This window comes from Miniopterus natalensis, chromosome 11 (assembly GCF_054644295.1).
Source record: "Miniopterus natalensis isolate mMinNat1 chromosome 11, mMinNat1.hap1, whole genome shotgun sequence".
In the NCBI taxonomy this organism is placed as follows: domain Eukaryota; kingdom Metazoa; phylum Chordata; class Mammalia; order Chiroptera; family Miniopteridae; genus Miniopterus; species Miniopterus natalensis.
The window spans coordinates 29,853,695-29,878,363 of NC_142091.1; the positions used below are offsets into that span (position 1 = coordinate 29,853,695).

Sequence of the window (24,669 nt, forward strand, 5' to 3'; positions counted from 1 at the left end):
TTCCCAGGGATGGGAGCGGGGGTGACGCCGCTGTCACCCGCACGGAATCTGCGTCCTGGGCTCGTTTTCGCTTTGCCCCGCGGCGCTGGGCGAGGCCTGCGCACCGCAACCCGAGAGAACCGCGCAGGTGGCTGCGGAACGGGGGCGGGGCTGGCGCCGTTAACCCTTCGGGACCCCGGCCCTCTGCCGGAGGACGCGTCCGGGGCGCGGGCACAGCGCCCTGCCGCGCGCGCAGGGCCTGCCTGGCCGGAAGGCGCCCCTGACCTTGGTTTCTCCCCGGTGCCAGGTCTGCTCAAGGACCATGGGCGCCGCGCTGAGCACGGGCCCGCGGCTGGCTCTGCTGCCCGGCCGGGCCTGCGGCGCCGTCCCACGCTGGGCGCCCTCCGCACCCGCCCGAGGCGGCCACTCCAAGCCCGGCCCCGTGCGCCCTGTGCCCCTGAAGAAGCGAGGATACGATGTCACCAGGAACCCGCATCTCAACAAGGTAAGGGTCCTGGGAGGTAGGATGGCCCAAGCCGGGATCCTGCGGCGTCTGCTGAGCGCGGCGCCCCGCCTCCTGGGCCTGGGAAGGATCCTCCCAGGCGCCCTTCCAGCGACTTAACATTTTTGCCTTGCAGGGGCTTGATTGAACTCGGTTTGGCTTTTCTCCACCCCTCTTCTGCTGAGAAAGAGGTGACCAGTAACGCAGGGAGCCCAGCTGCTTCTGGGCTGGGTTGAGGTCCTCTGGCCAGTCTGACCTGGTGTCAGATCTTCCCTTGGTAACATACTAATTCTGTTGATCTTGGGCAGTTCCTCTAACTTGTCGGTCCAAGTTTCCTTACCTGTAAAAGAGAGACAGTTGTGAGGTTCAGAGAAAATGGAGGTAGAGGTCTCTGCACAGTACCTGACACTCATTGAGAACAAATGTCAGCTGAGATTATTATTCTGAGAAAAAAATTATTGTGAACCAGGGACAGGAAAGTCTAGAGTTATAGAATCTTTAGACCTTAAAGAGGTATCAGAGATCCTAATTCAAGTCTTTCCTTTTACAGATGAGAAAATAAGGCAAAGGGAACTTGCCCAAGGTCACCAACTAGTTAGTTCTGGCAGCTCAGCCACTGGCATCCAGATTTGGATCTACAGTGCTTTGGTCAAGTTCAGCCCACTGCTAATGTGGTACTTAAAAGCACACACATTTGTTTCTGGAAATAGAGTTTAGTATCACTGGTCCAGAGGATTGAACTGAAAAAGACGGAACGGTATTAAAACCGTGGAAGCAAGAGGCCTGGATTTTGACGCCTGTCACCCTACACCTTCTCAAAATAAATTTCTCTGAGGTTCAGTTTTCTCCTGCCTAAAAGGGATGTTATGAAAGACCCACCATTTAGTTATTGTGCCTCATTTAGTTATTGTGACAATTAAATGAATTGCTGAATTTGGTATAATAAATTATATAGAGCCCATGATAAGTAAGCAATTACTGCAAAATAAAAATTTTAATAATTGATGTTTCTCAGGATTGTGAAATTCAAGTGAGAAAATACATGTGGAAATGTGATTTTCAGAAACAGGAACAATTATGTAGATGCTAAGTATTGTGATTTTTTTTCCTGCAGAATTAATAGAAGATAAGAAAAAAAGTCTTTCTTTCAAACTCTATTATACCTTCTCCCTGCCTTCCCCCTAAAAGACCCTATATCCTTTTATATTCCTACTTGGGAATATTTAAGATGTTTTATGAATTTGAATTACTTTGGTAGCAAGTGTTAGAAAATAAATGATCTTAAGCAAACAAAAAATGTGCCCCTCCTCTAAAGGGAGGGTTGCAGGCAAGGCTTGATCCAGCAGTCCATATAGCATCCCTAAGGATGAAGGTTTTCTCTGGCATTCTGCTCTGCTTCTTCAATGCCAGCATCTTCAGGCCCCATTCAGTGGAGTCTTTTGCTCCGATGCTGCCATAGTCCTGCATCTCTTATTTTGCACCGTCCAGGGATAGACAGACACTTTCTTCTGGTAGCTCCTGTGGGAAAGACATTTCCTCTGAAGCCTCAGAAAAATAATCCTTCTGTCTCATTGACTCTCATTGGATTCCCTTCCCATTCCCAAACCAATCACCATAACTTAAGCCAGCCAGGGCTCACCCCTGGAGTTAAAGAAAGAATTCAAGGTAGGACCACCCATGCTAGCTGATTAGGATAAAGGGGATATGGTTCCCCCACAGTAAAGCTGTGTGCTGTCATCTGAGGGAGGGGGGATGGATGCTGGAAGGCAAGACAATAAATTCCCTACTATGGACTCCAATCGTCTTGACAATAATTGCCTAGGAAGCACTGGCAGATTGCCAATCAGCACTTACTGCGTTGAGAATAGTGAAAAAAATAAAGGCTTCAGATGTCTGGGTGGGGGTTTTGCCTTGGGCTTACAGCTCCCTAAAAGCGCTCTTGCCCCTGTCCTCCTTTCCTTCTAAATAATATAAGTGAGACATTGTCCATAAATCTAGGGGACCTTACCTTTTCCTGATGTTAAAATTTTTCCTTATAACTACAAAGTCAGTTGATGCCAGTCTGGAGGGAGGAAGGTATCTAGGGTGATGCCAGGATTGTCCACTGGTGTCTCCATTCATCCCTTGAGATCAAACCCACAACCCAGGTGCATGCCCGGACCAGGAATCGAACCATCAACCTTTTGGTGCACAGGACAATGCTCAACCAACTGAGCCACTCTGGCAGGGCAGGCATATTCTTAATGACAACAGAATTGGAACTAGATGATTCCAAGTTCCCTCCCGGAGTCTAGATTCTCTGCATGATGCAAATTCACCAATGTATCAACTTCTGTTTCATTTTTTAACAAATATTTTGCCTTTCTTCTGAAATTTATGTAATGACCTCTTCTGTTGTTCACGGAGATTGTGGCAACAGAGTAAATATTTGATTACATATTATAGGATATGAGCCATATTTTTATTACATTAAATAGGCAATGATCAACTCCATTTAATAGGGATGTCATCATAGGCAGGTAGCATCCCCATCATATTAATGTAGGAAGTGGGCCCTCAAAATGTTTCTGGCCCCAGTTTACCTAGAGCCTCTTTGGGGAAGGGCTATCCTATCTCCCACTCCCCAGATTAGATGTAAGTCTCCTCCTGTTTGTCTTACCACTTTGTGCTTGTTTCCTTTTGGCACCAAGCACCCCATTATAATGGCTGTTTAGTTTGTCTTTCACACCAGACCTTGAGCACCTTAAGGACAGAGCCTCTGTCCTATCACATGACACTCTCTCTCTCTGACCTGAAATGCTCGATAAATATTTGCTCTTTAAATGATCTCAATCAGTGTATGATCCCTTTCCCCTGAACTTCACCAACCTTAGTGCCACTACCTTACAGTTAGCCCAATGCTCTCGTTGCCTGGAGAAATTATAAACGGCCCATTGGTGGAAATGCCCTTACTTGACCTAAATCTTCCCAGGCTTCAGGCATTTCACCAAAGGCATGTGTGATTTCCCCAGAGTGCATCAGCCTCCCCTTTTGACCTACATGCCAACAATGATTTTTTCCTATAAAATTCCACTGACTCTTCACTTGTAGTTTTTTAATCTCTCAATCTTAATTGTCATGGAAAAAAGTGAATGAAAAGGGTTCTTCATCAAGTCACTGTGATTAAGGACCAGCACATTTCATGCAGTGCAGCCCCCAGAAACTGCAAAGCACCACGGGTGACCACCTTCCCACTTGGACTTGATGTGTTTAGATCACTGAACCTGTAAAGGCTGGATGGCTGGCCCTGAGCATTGGCTGCACGTCTGAGGCTACACAGGTTTCAGCTCAATCTCTTTCATACTTGGTGGTGATTTATTGGCTTCCCACACAGCTAGGATTTGCCTTTGATTAAAGTATATGTTTTTGTTCAGTGCCAGCTTAGAACTTGATCTTGCCTCCTTTTGGTGGGGGGACTCTGTGATCACACACTTGGCTCATTGATCAATCAGGAGATGATGGCTGGGTTGTGCGGAGAATTAGAAGTCTGTGGGTGATGTTGTTTTCTGCCCCAAAGGCAGATAACATGATATGTCTTCCCATGACCTGTTTCTGATGTGATGTTGAATTGGGCCTCTGATCGAAAGAGAAGCAATGGATTATGAAGTAAACATTGGTTCCATAACCAGCAGTTCAGATTTGAGTCTTTTGTGCGGTGACTCAGGGCACTGGAGGCTCAGATACTGTTCAGATATTTTAAGAACAAACAAGCAGAGGCAGGTTGGAATTAAATCCTTTCCTGTCAAATACTGTCCTGGCTTCATGGAATTGATAACATTTGGCATTAGGGCTTTGTGCTTGGAACAGCTAAAAGAACTTATATTAGTTAGGCTAAAGGTTAAGCAACTGTAACAACACGAACACCAAAAACAGAGGCTCAAAAGTGTGTTTCTGTCTTATAAACAAGTCTGGGTAGGCATTCCCAGGTAGGTGGTTGGATTTGTTGCTTTTACAAATTTCATGGTCAGGATGGCTGCTCTAGCCTCTGCTATTAATTCCCTTAAAAAGCCAGTGGAAAGGAGAAATATCTTAATAGGGCACAAATTGGACGTTGCAAATATCACTTCCACTCACATCCGATTGGCTGGAACTTGGTCAGAGGCCACACCTAGCTGCAAGAGAACCTGGAAAATGTAACCTTTAGCGGGACACCCATGTATTCAGCTAAAAATTCTACACATTAAGTAGAGAATGGATATTGATGAACTGCCACAAAATGTTTATGTGAAACTTTAATTTTTTACTGTCAATTTTACTCCAACCTTTAAAATCATCAGTTTCTCTGCATCCCCACTACCATCAGCCTTGTTCGCTCCTTCATCATCTCGTGTCTAGATTATGCAGTAGCCTTCTCACTGGTCTCCCATCTTCCAGTCTTGTTTCTTTCAACCACACCTTGAGAGGCTGAAACCTTGCACACACCCCTAACTACTCTCTTTCTTTCAGACCCTATGTCCAATCTTAGATAATCCTGTTCTATCTTCCTGCTTTATCTTCAGACTAGCTCTGGAATCCAAGCCCTGCTCCCAACAGGTCCCCCTCTGACACATGCTACAAACATTTCTCTGCTGGATGATGCAGCAGCATCTGAGCAGGTCTCCTTGCTTCCACTTGTGGTTCACTTGTTTATTCTCTACACAATAGCCAGCGTGATCCCTTTAAAACTGTTTGATCATGTCACTCTTCTGCTCAAAACCCTGCGAAGTCAGAGTCCTTACAATGCCGTGCGAGATTTGACCCTCTCTGACCTCATCTTTGCTGCTTCTCAGCCTCACTCACTGCCCAAGCCACTCTGGCCTCCTCGCTGTTCCTCCAACACTCTAAGCATACTCCTCCCTACAGTCTGCACTGGCCGTTTCCCCTTCCTAGAAGAACGTATCCCCTAAATAGCCACAGGGTTAACTCCCTTACCTTCAAGGCTTCTCATTTCTCAATGAGACTTATTCTACCCACCCCATGTGAAGTTGTAAATAGTCCTTTCAACCTTCTTAGTCATCGTTAACATGGTCTACTTTTCCCCCATAGTATCTGACACTTCCTAACATACTATTTAATTTCCTTACTTATGTCTCTTGTTAATTGTTTGTATTTCTGCACTATACTGTAAGCATCTTGACCTTGGACTTCCAGCCTCCAGAACTGTGAAAAATAGATTCCTGGTGTTTAAGCTATTCAGTCTATGGTATTTTGTCATAGCAGCCGAAGTGGACTAAGACACCATACCAGGAAGCACCTCATCTCCCAGGTGGCAGAAAATTGAGGACATGTAGGATGGGGTGCCAGAAGCCCAGGAGGGAGATTTGCTACTCCTAGAACGCGGAGATGATGCTCAGAGAGTAATTTCTCCTAAACATGTTGTTATGAAGAGTTGAATTGCTCTCTAAAGAAAATATACTATGTGTTAGATTAGCATTTGTGTGATCATTATGAAGACTTTAGAAACACTGGCTTATGTTTATGAATGCTTAATTCAAAATGAAAAATACTAAGCGGAATCTACAACCATGAGTGTTAAAATATGTAACTGTAAAAAGTCTTGGAAGTAAAAGGGAGAATATGACTGTGTTAAGCAGTGGAATTATGGAAGACCCATTTTCTTTATATGTATATATATATATATATATATATATATATATATATATATATATTTAATGTTCCATTGTCTTTTCAATTTTAGGTTACAGTTTCTGCTGGGCATTAAGTTTCTAGAGCCAAGAGAGTAACATTCAGATCAACTTTTGGAAGTTGACTTTTCTGTAACACAGGGGTGGCATTCTTATCCTGTGCAAATTCCTCCAATATAGTCCTGTTTCAAGGTTCTCCTGCATATAATTAGTTATCTTCTAGAGGTGATATATTTAGACACATGTAATAACACATTAACGTAGGAACCTGCTGCCTGTTCTAAAAAGAGTTGTAAACAACGGTATCTAGATTGCGTAAGCAGCAGCTTGGAGGGCAGATCCCATACAGAAATACATGTTGTCTGACTCAGACTTGGGCCAGTTGGCATCTAAGCCAGTCTGAGTCTGGGCTCTCTATGAAGGCTCTGCAGGCACTTTCTCAGGTTCATCTTCAGTTTCCCTGTTCCAGTTTCTCCTGATCTTCTTGGGCTTTTGTAGGCTCTGGGGGTTACGGCTTCATTTTACTTTGCGTTTTTGTCACTTCTACCAAAGGTTTTCTTTGCAAATGCCAGCCTTACAGTGGGAGGGAGGGAAAGGCCTTCTGATTTATATGCCCATTGCAGAGGGGTCGCTCATGTGCAGCACTTCTGTTTGCAAAGGCCTGGATTATAGTCAGCCTCCAAACCTCCACTTTGATGTGTAGAAAGTACATTGGGAAATCCTTTGGGGTGGTGTCTCAATGGCTCTCTGATGCAGAATACAAAAGATGCTCTATGATTGTGCGATGAAAATCCGAGGGCTATCCTACCATTGCGGATGCTGAGGTCAGCGGTTAAAAGCATTCATTCTATACCCAAATGGTTGCCTAGCAGCCTGGTTAAAACACGGCTCTAACCAAAAGGATGCAGTAAAGATTAAAATGTACTCAGTCATTTGAGGAGAGGGATATTTGATGGAAAGATCATCAGCTTTTGAGGAACTTGAATAAGAGAAAATCAAAGCTGCATTGGCTTTTTAAAGTGATATTGAAAGCTAGATGGGCCTTAGGGGATAGGGCTGAATGATGGGCAACCTGAGAATTATTTTTGGAAAGCATTGTGTCTGGGTGCTGTATTGTTTGTCGTAGATCTACACGGAGCTCATTGCGTATCTGAAACACTCCCCATGGTATGGAACTCTGGAGCAGGCAGACTGTGTTAGTTCCTTTGTTTTCTTTTACTTGGTTCTTTCACAAAACAGAAAGAGGGGGTCAACACCTGCACAAGGTGGCATTCCTTCTGAGTTTTTGAGCTGTCAGGCGAGTTCCCCAACAGGAGAAAGGCGGCCTGGTGCCCTCCACAGCTGGGTCTCCTCCCCCGGTAGACATTCCCCTTCCTCTGGTATCTGAGGGAGGTGTTGAGGATTCCAACCCAGATTCCTGTTATACTGAATTTCCTCACATAGGGAATGCCTCACAGAGGGAATCCAAATGATAATTATAAAAGGTAGCCTTTTTTTTTTTTTAGGACCTACAGCACACCAGGAATTGTTCTAAGCAGTTTCTATACCTTAACTAATTTAATACAATACCACCACCTTCTAAAGTATAGTGTTATTTTACGGATGACAAATCTGAGGCGCAGTGAGGTTAGCTACTTCCCCAAGGTCATGTAGCTCATGGTGGCGGGGCTGGCTCTTGAACCCAGGTCATCCTGCTTTGGGGCCCACATCCTAACCCCCTGTGCTGTGCTGTCACTCCCTGTGTGCAGGTGCCCTCTGACTAGATCCTAGTGCATGGAGTCTGATGTTCTGGGCCTTGCTCGGTACCGAGAGGGGCATTCCCCACTGTGGGCCTCTGATGGGCTGCTATCACATCCACCGGTCTGTTAGAATCAGAATCTGGGAGTTGGAGGGATCTTTAAAGATCACTGGGCGCCTTTTCACCCTTTAAATATGTGTAATTCTCCCAAGACTCATCTGTTTACTTATTCACAAGACATTTGCTGAGTACCCATTACATTTTAGGCAGTGGAAACCCAGTGGTGAAAACAACACTTCTTTTGCCTTCAAGGAACTTACATGTCAGAAGGGTGGAGGTGGGGACCAGTTAGTAGGCAGGCGTTTCAGTTCCATAGGTTGGTGTCAGGAGAGGAGCACAGTCACCAGGGCCATGGGAGCGAGGGAGCGGGTGCAGAAAACTCCCTGTGCAGTGCTGGGGCGCTGACGAATGCAAGAGGAGGACTTGGCAGATGAAGGTGGTGGGGAAGTTGTCTAGATCCAACCATGAATGACAAGGGCTTTTTCTCTGAGAACAGACACCCTTTGTGCTGAATGTGCAGAAATTGAGCAATAGACCTAAACCTTATAAGGGGCCCCCATTTTCAGAGAACTAAATAAAAGTATAAAACCTTTAATTCTACAGATAGAGTTAATGATATATCTCCAGTGCTGTGACATGCTCTGATTTTGTCCCTTTCCTTGTGTTTGTGTGGCACAACTCCAGGGGCGCCACTTACATTGGGTTCGCCTATCAAAATTTTCGGCCTACTTAAGGATTCAGCTCTCCAGGGACACCACTGCCACATTGCCTTCCTTGATAATGCCACACGGAAGTGACTCGCTCATCCTCGTGGTGTTTAGCTTGTGTGGTCATGGTCTTTTCCACATTTGGTCTCAGTACACATTTATAGTGGAGGTGTGTCTCCAACTTGATGTCTTCTTCAGAGCCAGGTACCACATGGCCACCACAGTGCCTTTCTCAGAGTACACCCTCAATGACGATTAGTCACAGGACCCCTTTCACATTCCCACCTGGACAGACTAGAAACCACTGTGGGGGAAGGCTGCTAATACACACAACCCCATCTGCCATCTCTTCTACTTTCTATAAATCTAAGTTATATTTAGATCTTTCTGTGGAGCTTGGAGAATTTTGAAAGCCAACACACATCCTTTATTTTGGTCATATACATTTTAGGAATCCATTTCTTTCAGAGAGTTTTCTGCTCTGATGCTGTACCAGGTGCACTTCATCTAAAGAACAGCACCTTTACGATGAGGTTATTTACTCTCGTCCTTGAGGCTGCTCCAAAGACATTAGATTTAGATCTACTACCACTAGCAACAAGTTAAAGGATTTTGGAGGTGAAGGAAAGTATTCAGCTGGAATCAAATGTGTGACCCCACCCCCAGGGGAGCAGCCCATGCTCAGGAGTTAGGCAGCAGGGCACACTGGCTATGATCTAGGGATTTGGAGTCAGAAAAGCTCTGCCATTCACTGGATTTGGGATCTTTGGAAGGCCACTTCATTTCTGTAATCCTCGGTTTCCTCCTCTCTCAATGGGATTGATAATAAAATATACCTAAAATGATTAATGTATGTAAAACACATTGTAAATGCTCAACTAATCCATATCTCTAAAGCTTCGCTCCATTCCTAACACAGCGTGAGGCCCTGTGTGGGCTGTACAAGTCACAGATGTAGTAGGTTTTAGACCTTTCCCTTGCCCTCTTACAGCTTTCAGTCCGGAAGGAGAGGGGAAGAATGAGGGATCCAAAATCATTCTCCGTGGGCGTGAACAGCTGATTTTGGCAGAGGCTTGATAAGAGAGGCGTGAGTCAGGGGAGAAGCAAGCTGGCTGGAGACCTGTGGTAATTTCTCCATACTCGATGGAGCTGAAGGGTAATTTAGACCTTGGTCTAAAGAAACTTAAAAATACCCCTAGCAGCAGAAAACTCAAGTGCCATTTGAGGAGCTGGTATTTTTGGAAGTTGAGACTGGCGTTGAAGGGAGGAGTGGCTGTCATCATACCCAGCAGAAATCTCAGGATTTTTGTCCCAATGTTTTGGCACATTCTAATGAAGGTTTTTAAAACTAATGCCGAAAGACCGTATCTAAATTTAGCTAGACCTCTCTCTCCCCCTCTCCCTCTATCTCTCCCTCTCTCCCTCTCTCTCTGCCCCTCTCCCCCCACTCATTTATCTATCATCTATCTATAAACACCATGACACTCCTAATTTCATGAGATTATGATGGCAAACCAGAAAGACAAGAGAATGTCTGCTATGATAGTTTAGAATAAAGTTAAAATGTTGCTGTCAATCCAGCTAAATAGGGCCTGGCTGGGCCCACGTCACCCAGCAAGGAGTTTGAGATAGTCCTACAATCTCCATATACTCTTCCATGGGTAATTAATAAATACCTGCATATACACATTTTAAATGAGCATCCCTCCTTTGCTAGAACTCAGAATGAGCACTCGACAGGAGACCATTATGAAGTCATCGTGTCCAGCCCTTTGTCTTCGGGCAGATAATATCCTAACATGTTACCACCATCTTACAGATAAGGTTTCCAAGGCCCAGAGAGATCAAATGTCCTGCCTAGGAAGCGAGTTGTGGAGGTTGACTCTGGCCCTCTTTGGGCGGTGGTTGTCCCTTAGGCCCACTGCCTTTGAAACGGAGCACATTGCTTGCCATCCTGAAAGAGCACCTGACTCAGCCTCAGTGGACAGGGTGCTTTTGAGTCTCTCCATGGAAAAGAGACGCTTTAATATTGAACATTGTATGTTGCAAACCTACACATCTGCTAACACAGCTCCTGCTCTCACTCTTGTGTGTGCATTCCTGATGAACGGACAAGCTCCTGACTCCTAGCTTCTTTGGGTTTTCTATTTTTTCTCTGCAGTAACATGATCTTGAAGACAGTCCATAAGCCATTTGACAGAAAGCTCAGCCCTCATGTCAGACTCTCCCATCTTATCTCTTTTATTTGGGGTGTCTTCTAGCCCATAATTGTTCGTTTTGACTGGTGAAATCACTTCAGGTCACAGGACAGGGAATAGCAATTCAGCTGCCACCTGATAAAGCAGGAGTAAAGATAGAAGGTGTGGAGCAAACCTTTCAAGAGCCATTTTTAGAAAGAGGCTTTGCCATCTGCCCGTCAGAGCTGAAAGATTTAACCTGTTCTCACACTCCATGAGCTGGCAGCCGCTTCACCTCGTGTCTGAGACTCAGGATCTGCCTCGCCATGCCTGTGGGAGATGATGGCATGGGTGCCGGCTGGGCAGCCCGCCCGGTGGTGCCAGGGGGCGGACCTGCCGAGCAGAAGGACCTGCCTCTAGTAACCAGCCTCTGGTGCAGGGCTGCAGGCTCGAGTAGTCTTAGCTGTTCTCCAGTTAACTGAGCTGTTCAGTGTTCTGTGACCTTCTACCAGTTACCTGAGCACAGAGTCAGCACCTCCTCTGAACTCATAATTGCTAATAATAATATTAGAAATAATAATAATGAATACTTATGTAATGCCTACCATGCCAGGTACTCTTACGGGTGCTTTACATGTATTATTCCCAAGCAGAGAGAAACTTGTGGAGAAGGTAAACTTTGCCCACAGCTCTCTCGCCTCCTGTTTCCATGGCCTCTTCCTTATAGCTTTCGTTATAAGACATCCTGAGGGTCTTCGTAGTAGCCCTAGTCTTCCTAGGGCTGTCAACCTAAGTGGACCTTTCCATCTTACAGAGTCCTGGACCTCAGCTCTTCTTTACTTCCCTGCCTTCCCATCCATCCATCCATCCATCCATCCATCCATCCATCCATCCATCCATCCATCCGTCAGTCTGTTTATTTGTCTACCCACCCAACCATCAAATACTTATTGAGCCCCTACTCTCCACCAGGCGCTGTTAGGTGTCGGAAATAACATGGTAACATGACAGCTCCGGCCCTCCTCCTTACTGAGTATCTAATCTAGTGAGAAAGACAGTGACTGAGAAAACAAAATTCTACAGCGGTATGTGCTGGAGAAGAAATAATCAGGTCCAGTGTGGTAGAAAAACAGACGGACTACTGCAGTGACAAGGGACGACCTCTTAAGAGGTGATATTTGAGAAGAGACTTAAAGAGCGAGCCTGGAGGTGACAGGCAGCTTGGCATGGCAGGCTCTGGGAACAGACAACAGGCAGCTCAGTAGGAGTGTGACGAGCAAAGGGGGGCATTGCCTAAAATCCAGGTGGAAAGAACTCAGGGGTCTCAATCTTGTGCAGAGGGGCCTTGGGGGTCTGAGGGATGTGCGCTGAATTTTATCCTCTGAAAAACAGGACACTATTAAATGGTTCCAAGCAAGGAGGTGACCTGATTTACATTAAGGAAAGATCTCTCCGGCTGCCACGTGGAGAACAGATTGGAGGAGCGAGAGTGGGAGCAGGCGCACCCGTTAGAGGCTCCGGCAGCAATGGGCGTGAGAAGACGGTGGCTGGGGTGTGGAAGGTGTCGGGGCAGAGAGAAGGGCTGGGCTGGAAATCGAGTTTGAAGGCAGAGCAGGCAGGATGTGTCCCCTGTCTTCCTTCAGCTCCGCCAGGATTCGGCCTGTTTCCCCCGGGTGCCTCGCCCCCTCCACACAGCTCCCACCAGGCTTAGGGCAGCTGACTCGCGCCCTGCCTCAGCAAGCCTCAGCGCAGGAAGGAAACGCAGCGTCCGTGTTTCAACGGCGGCCCTCGCGATGTGCTTCCACTTGGTCGTCTCGTTGGATCCCGCGGAAACCTTGTGAAGCAGGCATTGCTACCTTCGCTTTTAGGGGGGGGAGCCCTAGGGCCCAGAGAACCCACGTTACCCCTGGCCTCCCAGATGGTAAGGGGCAGCAGCAAGACTCAGCCTGGATTCCCTGGGGCCGTTCACTGGCTTATCTAACAAACGTCTATTGAGCACCTACTGTATTCCAAGCACTCTTCCAGGTTTGAAAAATGGAGTTGAATCAGTCATGGTCTTTGCTTGCAAGGAAATGAAGAGTTCAGAGGAAGAGACAGGCTTGCAAGCTTATAAATGCAATGCAGTATAATAGGTTTTATATTATATTAAAAGAATGTTAATAATGTCCAAGTCATTTTTACCTTGAAGGGGAGAGAAAGGGGTAAGGTTTCTAAAAGTTGGTGACCTTTGATTCTTATATTAAATTACATAAATAATGTATTGCATAAGGAGAAAGGGAAATCTACTCTGACCGCCCTCCTGAGATAACTACTTCTTTTCCTCGGTGTGTCAGTGCTAAGACCTAAAAGATATACAGGCATTCCCTGGGCAGACAAGGTGGGGAAAGATGTTCCAAGCAAATATAACAAAACTGTGTGGTATGTGAGGAGCCTTGGGGGCTTCTGAAGAAGGGCAGAGTGTGGGGAGTGATGGGGCTGGAGGGCAAAGTGGGGGGCCGACGTGGTTGGGAGTCTGAGCTGCTCTTTGCCTGGGTAGAGTTTTACCTTCATCCTGAAGGTGAGGGGGAACTCTGGAGAGTGACACTATGGGATCTGAGTTGAAGACAGATGAAGAATACTCTGGCTCTAGGGAGGGGACAAGATCGGATTTTTTAAGAAGAAATTCATTTACCGTAAGGGAGATGAGGAAGACCTGATATGGCCCTTGGTGAGATGGACACAGATGTGAGAGGTGCTCAAGAAGCTGAAGATTGTGTCCCAGAATTCCTTGGGCTCCATACTAGCAGCAGTAGGAGTCCAGCCTTATTGTGAATATTAAAAAACAACAACAAACAACCCTAATGGAAACCTTATATTTATCCATCTTAAATTTACACAGCTTAACCAGGACATTGTATTCCTTTGTCTTTGCCTAGAACCAAACAAAGTAAAACTATTAACACTTTCTCTCATGCAAATTCTTGGCAGTTATGTGTGTCTTAAACATAGGAAAATAAATTAATCATTACAAAAGCAAGATTTTTCAAAACATGAAATTCCTTAAGGGGTACTTTGGAACTGATGAAAATGTGAGTATTTACTGACTTGGGCTCTACTTATTTGAAGTGTTTTATTGTGAATATTGGCCTCATTGGTCTTTAACTAGCCATCCTTGTTCTGGTTCTGTTTGTATAAAGCAACATGGTATTAATTTTATCTCCCCAAGTGGAGAGAAGGCGCTGACTCACTGAGTACATGGGCACGTTAGCTGGGTTTTGTCATAATGGGAACATTGCCCAGCCTCCCATGCAGTAACTGGCATCACCGCCCCCATCACAAAGGCGTGGCGAGACTCTGTTTCAACCTATAGGAGCTCACGAGACTTTGTTCTTCTGTGTTTTTTCTCAGTCCCCTGGAAAAACAATAATTCTTTCCATTGAAAATAGAAAGAATGTTTATAGTTTGGAAAGTATATTTTCTAGATGAGAATTTCCTTTCTTTGTTTTTGTTTTTCTTTCCTTCCTCTCTTTTTATGTGAACGCTTAGGTGGAATAGTAACAAGGGTTTGAAGTTCACACACTATGAACCTCTCACAATTTTGACCCACCATGGGCAAAGTGTTGTCACTTTCTCCATTGGATTGAATTTTAGCTTGGTTTTCTCTTTGCTGAGTCCTGGCCTTTATTATGAACCATGACTCCTGGAGAGGGAAAATAGAAACTCAGAAGTTTGCAGGAATGATCTTGGCTCATTCGACCCAGTATCAGCCACTTGTTTAGGTAAAAAGCTATTTTTAAAAAAATTTTATAAGAGGTGAAGTTTTAATAGAATCAGCAACAAGAATCCCATAGTAAGCACACTCTTTGTTTCTCATACATTTTTTTTGGTGTCATCCGGGCAAGATCATCTGTCACATGAAATGTCTTAAAGTGACTGACATCTTAGAAAGTCTGAATAAAAACAAGTTTTCCAGAATGCAAATTCTTGGGAAGCTAGGTCTTACCGTTCTTGCAGAACTGTGAAAGAATCTCTGTTTTTTTACCACGAGTTTCCCACGCCTTTGATCTTGGGTAACTTACTCTGTGTAGTGGAACTGCACTGGTTGTCCTTCATTCAGGTCCTCTTCAAAAGATTGACTTTTCATAATGGGTCTTAACACTGTAGACATTTCATAATATTGCTGCTTAAAAGAAAGAAGGCTGTAAACACATTTCCATCTCTTTAGCTGATGGTTTATAGATCTGAGGGGCCTTAGGTGTCAATACTTCATGGCGCGGGGCAGGGGGGAAGCATTTATTTTATTGGCTTTGCCTCTGAAGTGTAGTTCTCATCAGCCCACTCAGAAAGTGCTACTTAGTATCTTGGGTCAAACAACTTTTTCTGAGGTACTTTCCTTTGTTCTTGTGTTTTAATTCGACTTCTGTTTTAAACTTTCATTAATTTTACTGTTGCTTTCTCATTTTCCTTACCAAGTGAGTGAGAAGACTTTTCTCCAACTTCTCCTTTTCTACTTACTGTCAGGACATGCTGTTTAGCCCATCAAAGTTGCATAAGGTTTACTAAAAATTGTAATTCTTTTAAATATATATTATGCATTCATTCTTTTGAGGTGTACTAATGTGTGCCTTTCATTGACCCCAGTGAAACAGAGACCAGATTATGTGTGCTCCCCAATTGTTGAACATGATGATGTCAGCATCTGGGTGGGGCAGGTTCAGAAACACTTTCTTCCCAGGTGCTTTCTGTCAGGACTAAGTGCTCAAGTCTGGGGGATGTGGGGAAAGGGCAACATCCCAGAGATGAGATCCTGGGGGCTGAGTTGAAAGGGAGGGCTGTATCCTGGAATGTCAATGGTGGAAACACCAAACCAACAAGGGGAAAAGAAAACCTGAACAGGGAAATGGGCCAGTGATGGAGGTTAAGAAGAATTGGACTGTGGTCATGTTGGAGGGCATAATTAAAGGTATAACATGACAGGTAGAAAGAAAAGTGAAGAGAGAGAATTGAGACTGAGGTTTGAGATAGGTGAGATGAAATTGTTTCAAGATCAGAATGAATGGCCCAGCAGGGGTGGCTCAGTGATTGAGCATCGACCCATGAACCAAGAGGTTACCAGTTCAGTTCCCTGTCAGAGCACATGCCTGGGTTGCAGGCTCAATCCCCAGTAAGGGATGTGCAGGAGGAGCCGATCAATGTTTCTATCTCTCTATCCCTCTCCCTTCCCATCTCTCTAAAATCAATAAAAACATATTTTTTAAAAATCAGAATGAATGACTGCTGAGTACCTATGGAGCATTGCTGTGTTTGGTGGATCTTGACACCTCATAAATAAGGTATCAAGCTCCCTAAGAAAACCAAACTGGGCTGGAGAGCTGGAGCAAGAAGACTATGTCATTTACTTGGTGAAGCTGTTGCTAAAGCTGTTGCCCCAAGCACTGGGATCACAGACACTCAGCTCTTCAGGCCATGGCAGTTGCCCAGTTCTGCTGTAGCTTGAAGGATATCAGGACCCCTGAGGTTCAAGGAAATAGGACCCAGAGGCCTTCTAGCTTGGGAAACTCCATACTCTCTTCCCATATTGTGGTCACCTTTAGTTCCAGAAGTTAATATGCTCTGTGGATCTCCACCAAGCTTGAACTCCCTGTTGCAGGATCCAATGTACCAGAAGATATTCTTGCAGGAGTCTAGCCTAAGCACCAAGAGACCATCATGCAGTCTTGATTTAGTTGTCTCTTCTTTCCATTTCAAAGACTTCTCAAATGGCTATCACTTAACTGTACCCCCTTCTTTCTAGTAGGGGAATGGTGGAAGCTGGGGCCGAAAGCTGTAGGTGGCTAAGGTTTAGCCTTGAGGCCAAACATCGGTTCTGGCCTCGTATCCATGCTTTCTGCCTAACAGCAAATGTTCAGATCACATGCCCAGAGGTGAGTTCTGACTCCCATCAGCTCCACTCATTCAATTCTCTCTCACCCCCACCTAACCACACCCTGCCCTCAGTCACCTGCTGATGCCAAGCACAGTTAGAAGACTATGTCTCAATTATCAGCTCGTCTTAGAGATCATATGACTCTTAGAGCAACACTACATTTATAGCTTAATTTGAAAGAATGTTCAGGTTTCTTTCATTTTGAAGTGCTCTGCTTTAATATGGAGCTTCATTTTTATTCCCCGTATCATCTTAGTTTGTAGAAAACAGAGGGTATTTCTGTTCAGGACATCATTGAGATCAGTATAGCTGAGTTCAGGAATTCGTTTTTCCTATAAGGGAAAATTAGATTTGAATCCAAACCTAACAGAAATCTCAGGTCCAGGATTCTAGGACAGAAATCATCAGACAAGGGTATCTATGGGCTCTTTTTATACAAGGCATCCTTTATATACTGAAACAAGTGCCAGGATATATGCTTTGTGCCAGCAGGAATCGGTCATGGCAACTCATGGGGGAGATGTTTATCCTTGGGATAAATATTTGGGGAGGAAGTTTATGTTTCAAGACACTGAGCATGGGTTGTAAATAAAACCATTTTGCTGTGATTTAATCATCAGGTCTTATTTTCTTGTAGGATCTTGTGGAAGCAGATTATGCACATTAGGGAGACTCAGCCCATTCGTTTCCACTGAGTAAATCTGCTAGAGGAAAAGGTATTACTTCTCTAGCTCCTCTTTAGACTCTGGTTATTGAAAAAAACAAAAACAAAACAAGAACAACAAACTTTTTTTGGAATCCATAAACACCTCAGACAGGAAACCTCAGCCTGAGGTAGTGAAAAGAACAGGGGACCTCAGACATAGACTGAGCAGCCCTCCTTCTCGGCTGTGGGCCTGGGGAAGTGATCTACACTCATGTCTAAGCTTCTGGTTTCTGGGGGATTGGAGTCTATGGCTTCCAAGGCTCCCTCCATTCTAACAATCTCTGGACATAAGAAACGGGCACTGTGAGAGTGACTTCCTCAGGGGCTCTCCAGCCAGCTTTGGGGGTACAGCAGTTCACATTTCTATTAGGAGACAAGCAAGGGAGTTCAGGGGAAGGAGCTCAGGCTTTGGAATTCAAGGGACGTGGGTTTGCATCCTGCCACTGCTGCTTACTAGCTGTGTGATCTTGGGAAGGCTACTTGATTTTTCTTTCCTACGGTCTCCTGTCTTATGTCCTGAGGATAACAATCCCAACCTCCAAGGTCATTTTGAGGATTAAGAGAGATAACATGTATATCTAAAGTGCTTGTTTAACAGAGTATCTGACGTGGTAGGTACTCAGTAAACGCGAGTTAGCTCCCTGACCCTTTTACCAGTACTGACAGTATGTTAGTAAGAGTTCCAGAAACTTGAAAAATAATGTGTCATCCACCCTCAACCTACCTTCCGCAAGAATGTCTGTCTTTTTTCCAGTAAGGTCCTTTATTTTAACAAAGGCACACTAAATATTACTTATTTCCTTCAGTGAGTGCTGTGGGTTGTGATTTTTTTCATCTGTTTATAAAAGTCAATAGTAAATGCTGCTTTCCCTGGCCCTTGGCAGCTGTAATTGCCATGTTACCATCAGGGCCTGGTGGCAGAAACAAATGCAGCTGTGTGCTCCGCATCTGCACAGCCCGGGGTGTGCTGTGTGTGTGTCCGGGCACGCAGCGTGCCCTGCACTTATGTCGCTGGGGAGGAAGTTTCCAGTACCACAGCCTCACAGCCAGTATTTATTCACCTCAAACTCTGGGTTTGAGGTTAGCCTGGAAATGAAAGACCATTTGGGTTTACCGCAGCAGAGAAGGAAGAGGAAAGGGTATATTTGAGGTAACCCCAGGGGACGCAGCCAGGCCTGGGGGCTCCTGTGGGAGCTGGAAGCCAGGTCTGACTCATGCCAAGGTGTTTCAGGAGAGGCAGAACCACCTAGTTTTGTGCGTGTGCACATGTGTGTGGGTGTGTGTGCAGTTCATTATCACATCTTTTCTCATCTGGATATTTCTACAGCCTCTTTGTTGCCTTATCTCCAGTTTCTCCTAACTCCAGTCCAACTCCTACTCTGACCTCCACCAGATGAAATTTTAAAAACATGGGCACTCCCCCTCTTAAGAAGCTTTGGGGCTTCCTTGCACCTAAACTACAAAGTGCAGACTTCGTAGCCCCAAGTACAAGGCCCTTCTCAAGGGGACTCTCAATCTAGGCTCCTCATCTCTACTCCCCACCATGTGCCCTATGCACACCTACTGCACACCCATCACAGTGCTCAGGTGCACACCAGGCTGTCTCTCATTACAGCTCCTTGTGCCTGCTAGTCCCTTCCTCCTCCCGCTCTGACAGCTCCAATGTCACTTCCTCTGGAAATTCTCCGACAGCCCCAGACCAAATATAGGCTTTGACCGTTGTATCTCCATGTTTATTCCACTGCTGTGCTCTTATCACACTTCTGTGATGTTGTGTTTTTTTGCTTTTATTTTTTACCTTACCCACTGTAATAGGATTCCCCCTTAGACAGTGCCTGTTCTGCCAGTTTTTGTAGCCCCAAGAGTTTGGCTTGGTGTTTCACATACATAGCAGATGCTTCATAATATTTGTCAATTGAATGAGTTCTTAAAGACTCAATAAATGTGCTTGAATAGACATTAGTTATGGAGGAGATGCAGCCTCTGTTGCTCTTGTAATCCAAGACTGGATACGGACACCGTTAGTGATTTGCTCATTTTGGACTTCACTTTATACGTCTTTTATTTCTTCTGTAGATACAAGAACAGCAGTGAGCAAACAACAAATCCTGACACACAGATCTTCATTTCCTCCATCCGTTCACTCCTGTGGTCTCATAGTGTCAGAAAGCCTAGATTTTAGATCCCACTCCGCCACTTACCAGCTGCTATGTAACTAAAAGCAAGGCACTAAGGAAAAATGGAAACTAACATTTTAAGGGGCACCTCATATGCCTTCCTCATTTAATCCCCACAACACCCTTTAAGGTAGGCATTTATCAGTTCTTTTATTTTTTTTAGGTTGAAGAAACTGAGAATCTGAGAAGTTAAGTAACTTGCCCAAGATCCCATACATAGCAAACAGAAAAGCCAGAGTCCGCATGCAGCTCCAATTCTCAGACTTGACTGCCTCATTCTCTCTGAATCTCAGTTTCCCCTTCTGCAGCCTCATAGGATTGTTGGAGGGTCAGAGAGCAACGATGGCTGTGTAGGTTGCCACGTGGCTCTGGGTGTAGGGAGTGTTGTCACTCTGGCCTTTCATCTGGATGATGCCCACCCTCCCCGAACCTGTGCTGGTTGCAGTGGTCAGGCGGTGCTCAGCCACGGCTCTCCAGCCCAGGCCATGACCTTGCACCCTCTCTTTATGAGTATTTACCTTATGCCAGGCAGCATCCTAAAAGCACTTCACAGTCATTCTCAGTTTATGCTTCATGAAAACCCTAAGAGGTAAATACCATAATACTGTAATTAGTTCCATTTTGTAGGTGAGAAAAACTGAGGTGCAGAGAATTTAATAGACAACCTAGAGATTTACAAGGAATCAAACCCAGACGGTCTCAGGGAAGACCTCCATCCCTCTGCCTCCCCCCCAGCACTCTTGACCACTATATAGAACTGCCTGCTGTTCCTTCAAGCCCCCCCCGAAGCTTCAGGCTTCTGTAAGGGCCCAGGTTTCCTCCCTGTGATCTTGGTGGCCTGGTAAGTGGTCTTTGCCATTTCTGCCTGACACTGTGGGAACTTTAGCCCTGAGTTTTTCTGGGACATGGGGACCAGGTTAAATAAAGCAGCCCCAGAAGAACCAGGAAGGGAAACAATCAAGTCGAAAGACCAGGGTTCCTCAGTTTATTTTGTTTATTAGAGTCTACATATAAGTGAGATCATAAGATACTTGTCTTTCTATGACTGGCTTATTTCACTTAGCATAATACTCTCCAGGTCCGTCCATGCTGTCGCAAAGGGTAAGAGATCCTTTTCTAAACAAGTGCATAGTATTCCAGAGGCATTCCAAAAAACTTATATACATATATACAAAGCCCATTGACACAGACAGTAGTGTGGTGAAGGCCTGGGGTGAGACAGGGGCTGGGTGAAGGGAGGTAAAGGGGGAGAATGGGGGACATCTGTAATACTGTCAACAATAAAAATATATATTAAAAAATATATACCAGGGATCTACTCCTCGCTCTGCCATTTAACTAGCTTATGGTGGCCCCCCAACCTCTGTGAGGCTGTTTCCCTATCTATAAAATGAAGTTAACAACATCACCGGGTTGTTCGGGGAAATGACACAGTTCTCTGCAGTCTGTGAAGTCCTATCTTAGCTCAGGCTGCCACATCAAAATACCAACAGACAATTATTTTTCACAGTTATGGAGACTGGAAGTCCAAGATCAGGATGCTGGCATGGTCAGGTTCTGGGGACAGCCGTCTTCCTGGCTTGCTGGTGGCCTGCTTCTCCTGCGTGCTCACAGGGCTTTCCTGGGTGCCTGTGCCTGTGGGGAAAGAGAGCTCTGTGGCTTCTTCATCCTATAAGGGCATAATCCCAGCATGGGAACCTTTCCCTCTTGATCTCGTCTTAACCTAATCAGCTCCCAGAGACCCACCTCCAAATACCATCGCGTTGGGTATTGGGGGGCGGCACAAACATAACAGCCCTCAACCGCAATATGCACCATCATGATGCTAATGAGGAGGAAGCGGACTACAGGACCAGTCACCTCCCAGTTTGGGGACATATTAAGGTCACCTGCAAAGCTCTCATGCCTCAAGTTTACAAGCAGTTCCTAATTTTTTAACAATGCCTGGTGACATCCTGAATGGAGCAGAGATACAATCTCACCCCTCGAGAATTGCCTTGAAGAATTCTGTCTTAATTAACTTTTATTATTCCTTATCATCAATCACAGTTTCAGTTTGTCCTAAGAGAGGAGCCAAGGATAGTGTTCAAAGGAACCTGCCAAAAGATTTCCCAGAGAGACAACAACGGACAAACCAGCTGCTATCTATGCCCCTCTTTTTTTTTTTTCTTTTTTCAGAATAAAAAACAAAACAAACACAAAACCTAGAACCATTTTCCAGCCCATGAATGGGATCCTCTCTAACCTGAGCCTTCATGCACAGTAGACAACATCCCGCCTCAGGTAGGAGATTAAAATGCTCCCAGTCATCCTTTTTTGTTTGGATAATTTAATTTCGGAGACACAATCATTTATTTCAAACCAAAGCCACAGTTTTGCCGAGAGGCGTGTCAGCACCGTATCTGGGGAGTCTAACGTTTAAGGGTCAAGCTGCCGATGAGCTGACCGTGCAGGTGTGAGCCTCAGAGCTGCTCAGGCTGCCGGGGGGTTAAGAGCCAGGAGGAGCCAGCCTGGCAGGGGTGAGGGTGACTCACATGTCACTCACCTGTGGAGGCCCGTGCCCCAGGCTCTGGCTCCCACGCTTCCTGGCTCATTGGGGGAATTTATTGGAGCCCCCACTTCTGACTGACCAGGTGGAGACTTCCTGAACACCCCTCCCAGGTCTCCCCCCTCCCTCCTGCCACTTCTCTTCCCCCTGCTCCTCTCTCTTCCTCCCTTCCTTCCTCCTGCCCCAGATGGCTGTGTGTTGGGATGGAAGGAGAGGGGTGTGTTTTGGGGTAGGATTCGGGGACTGAATTAATGGATTGTATCAAGATCTATGGAGAATAAGTGTGAGAAGGAAATTCTGTTTCCCTTTCATTCCTCCACCTGGGACTCCAAAGGCAGTGAGCCAATGGCTCAGCTGTCACCTCAGCTCTGCCGCTGGAGGTGTGCCCATCATTTAACTGCTCTAAGTCCCGGGTCCCCATCTAGATAGTGGGATGCAACGTCACAGCATCTCCATGATAACCCAGTGAGGTAATGAATGAATATGGCTTGAAAGCGTAAAGTACTACTTATATTAGCACTTATATTAGTTATAATACCAACTACCAGTCATAGTACTTTCTGCGAGCCAAGTACTGATCTCAGCATTTTGCATATATTAACTCTTTTTTTCTCTCATAATAACTTTTTGGAGGTAGGTACTATTTTTATTCCCATTTTACAGAATTTGAAACTGAGGCACAGAGTTAAGTAACTAGTTTAGGATCACGCAGCTAGGGGGTGGTGGAGCTCCATAGTCTTTGCTCGTAACAACTCTTCTGTAAACACTAGCCACAGTCTTACGAGAAGAAAGGGGCACAGGTCCTGGGAGAGTAGACAATGCCTCACTGCTGTCCACAGTGTTCCTTGGCTTCCCTTTGTCCAGTGGGCTCAGTCTACTGAGAGCCACCCAGCATCCACGCAGACCCATTTTATCTGCCACATCGCTGAGATCTGCTCCATCTCCCAGATTCTAAACTATCCCAGATGAAATTCACCTCCTCCTGCCTCTTCTGCCAGACACTCAGGATCGGCACCTCTGGCTTTGGTCTTCTATCCCTTACTCTTCCCCCTCCTGTCCCAGAGTCCTGTTTACTCTTCCTTCCCAGTTATCTCTCTTGGATTCCTGGTCCCCCCGTCCCAGTCCAGGTCTCATTGCATCTTCCCTGTCTGTTCCAACACCCTCCTGATTACTTGTTGCTCTTCTGCTTTCATCGACCACACACCCAGCCCCAAGACAGCTTTTGAAAGCTCTGCTCTCTCATACACTGTCCTGTTTGGAAAGATTCAGCTGCCCCTTGCCTGACGAATAACACCCAACCTCCTTGGCCTGTTTAAGGTCTCCTGTGATCACACCCTTTCAGCCTGGCTCCCCCGTTACTTCCCTTGACACACACTGCAACCCAGGAAAACACAAGTCTTCACTCTTCCTGACAGTGCCTTGACTTTCCTGCCTTTTTGCCTTTGCTCAAGCCATTCTGCCTCCAGAAAGGACCTCCTCCAACCACCTTTCATCTTTATTTGTGCCTAGGAAACCCCAAGGCCCATGGCAGACACTTATGAAATAGTCCATGATGCACCCAATGGACATACTCTCTTCCTCCTATGGGCGCCTCTAGCATGGTTTTCTGTTGCCCTCTGGCCTGGGGAAGAGCACACATTTGGGTTTCAGATCAACCTGGATTTGTATCCCAGTTATCTGTGCAAAAATACCGTCCTCTCCCTCACTTTCACCCCTCCCATAGCAGTGAAGTCTCCGCATCCTGTCTGGTCCTCTTTTGTTCCTCTGATTACATTTCTTTTCCAAGCCCATATTTTCTAGTCATTTACTGTAAACAGTGGAACATGGGATTTAACAGCAAGAGCTCTAGAGCCAGCGTTATGTGGGTTCAAATTCTGGCTTTGCCTCCCCTGACTATGTGACTTTGGGCACATTGTCTAAGCATGTTGTGCTTAGTTTCCTGATCTATCAAGTGGAGTTAACAGTAGTACCCCTCCTGTGGTTGAATGAAATGAATGAAATGATTTCCTATCATGAAGCTCTCAGAACAGTGCGTGGCTCACGGTAGGTGACTAAATCTCAATTGTCCTTGATCATATCTCTCCTGTGTGTCGACAAGCCAACTGGAGACGATGAAGCCACCTTATACTTTGTAGAGAGGAGTTTCTGTGGTCAAAAAAATGAGAAACCAAACCCTCAGCCAGGCCACACAGTGCTCGATGGTGACTCAGTGGTCATTGCTGGAATGCATGCCAGAGACCCATGCCATTCTTCTGTGGGCATCTGCGCCATCCTGACTCTGTGTCCCCGGGCGCTGGGGCTTGTGTGGTGCTCAGGAGGAGAGTGACTAAGTGCTGCCTTTCGCCTGTGGTGACTGACTCATGAATGAGAGGGTTGCGGGATGGGGACCCTGAAGGCCCACGGCTCCCGGTTCGTTTTCCATCAGTATATTCATACTCCAGGGCCTGGGGCTTCCATGGAGGAGCGATGCCCAAGAGGGGTTCCTGTGACGACACAGCACCCTGGGC

At 45.7% G+C, this 24,669-nt stretch overlaps 1 protein-coding gene across 1 annotated transcript in view; it reads left to right on the forward strand.

The window, feature by feature from the left end:
* The first annotated feature begins 301 nt into the window (after nucleotides 1-301).
* The window catches only part of ME3 (malic enzyme 3), a 164,762-nt gene continuing 140,394 nt past the window's right edge, over nucleotides 302-24,669 (forward strand). The window contains exon 1 of the mRNA XM_016206821.2: nucleotides 302-484. Within this exon, the coding sequence (XP_016062307.2) occupies nucleotides 302-484 (183 nt within the window). The remainder of the gene's footprint in view (nucleotides 485-24,669) is intronic.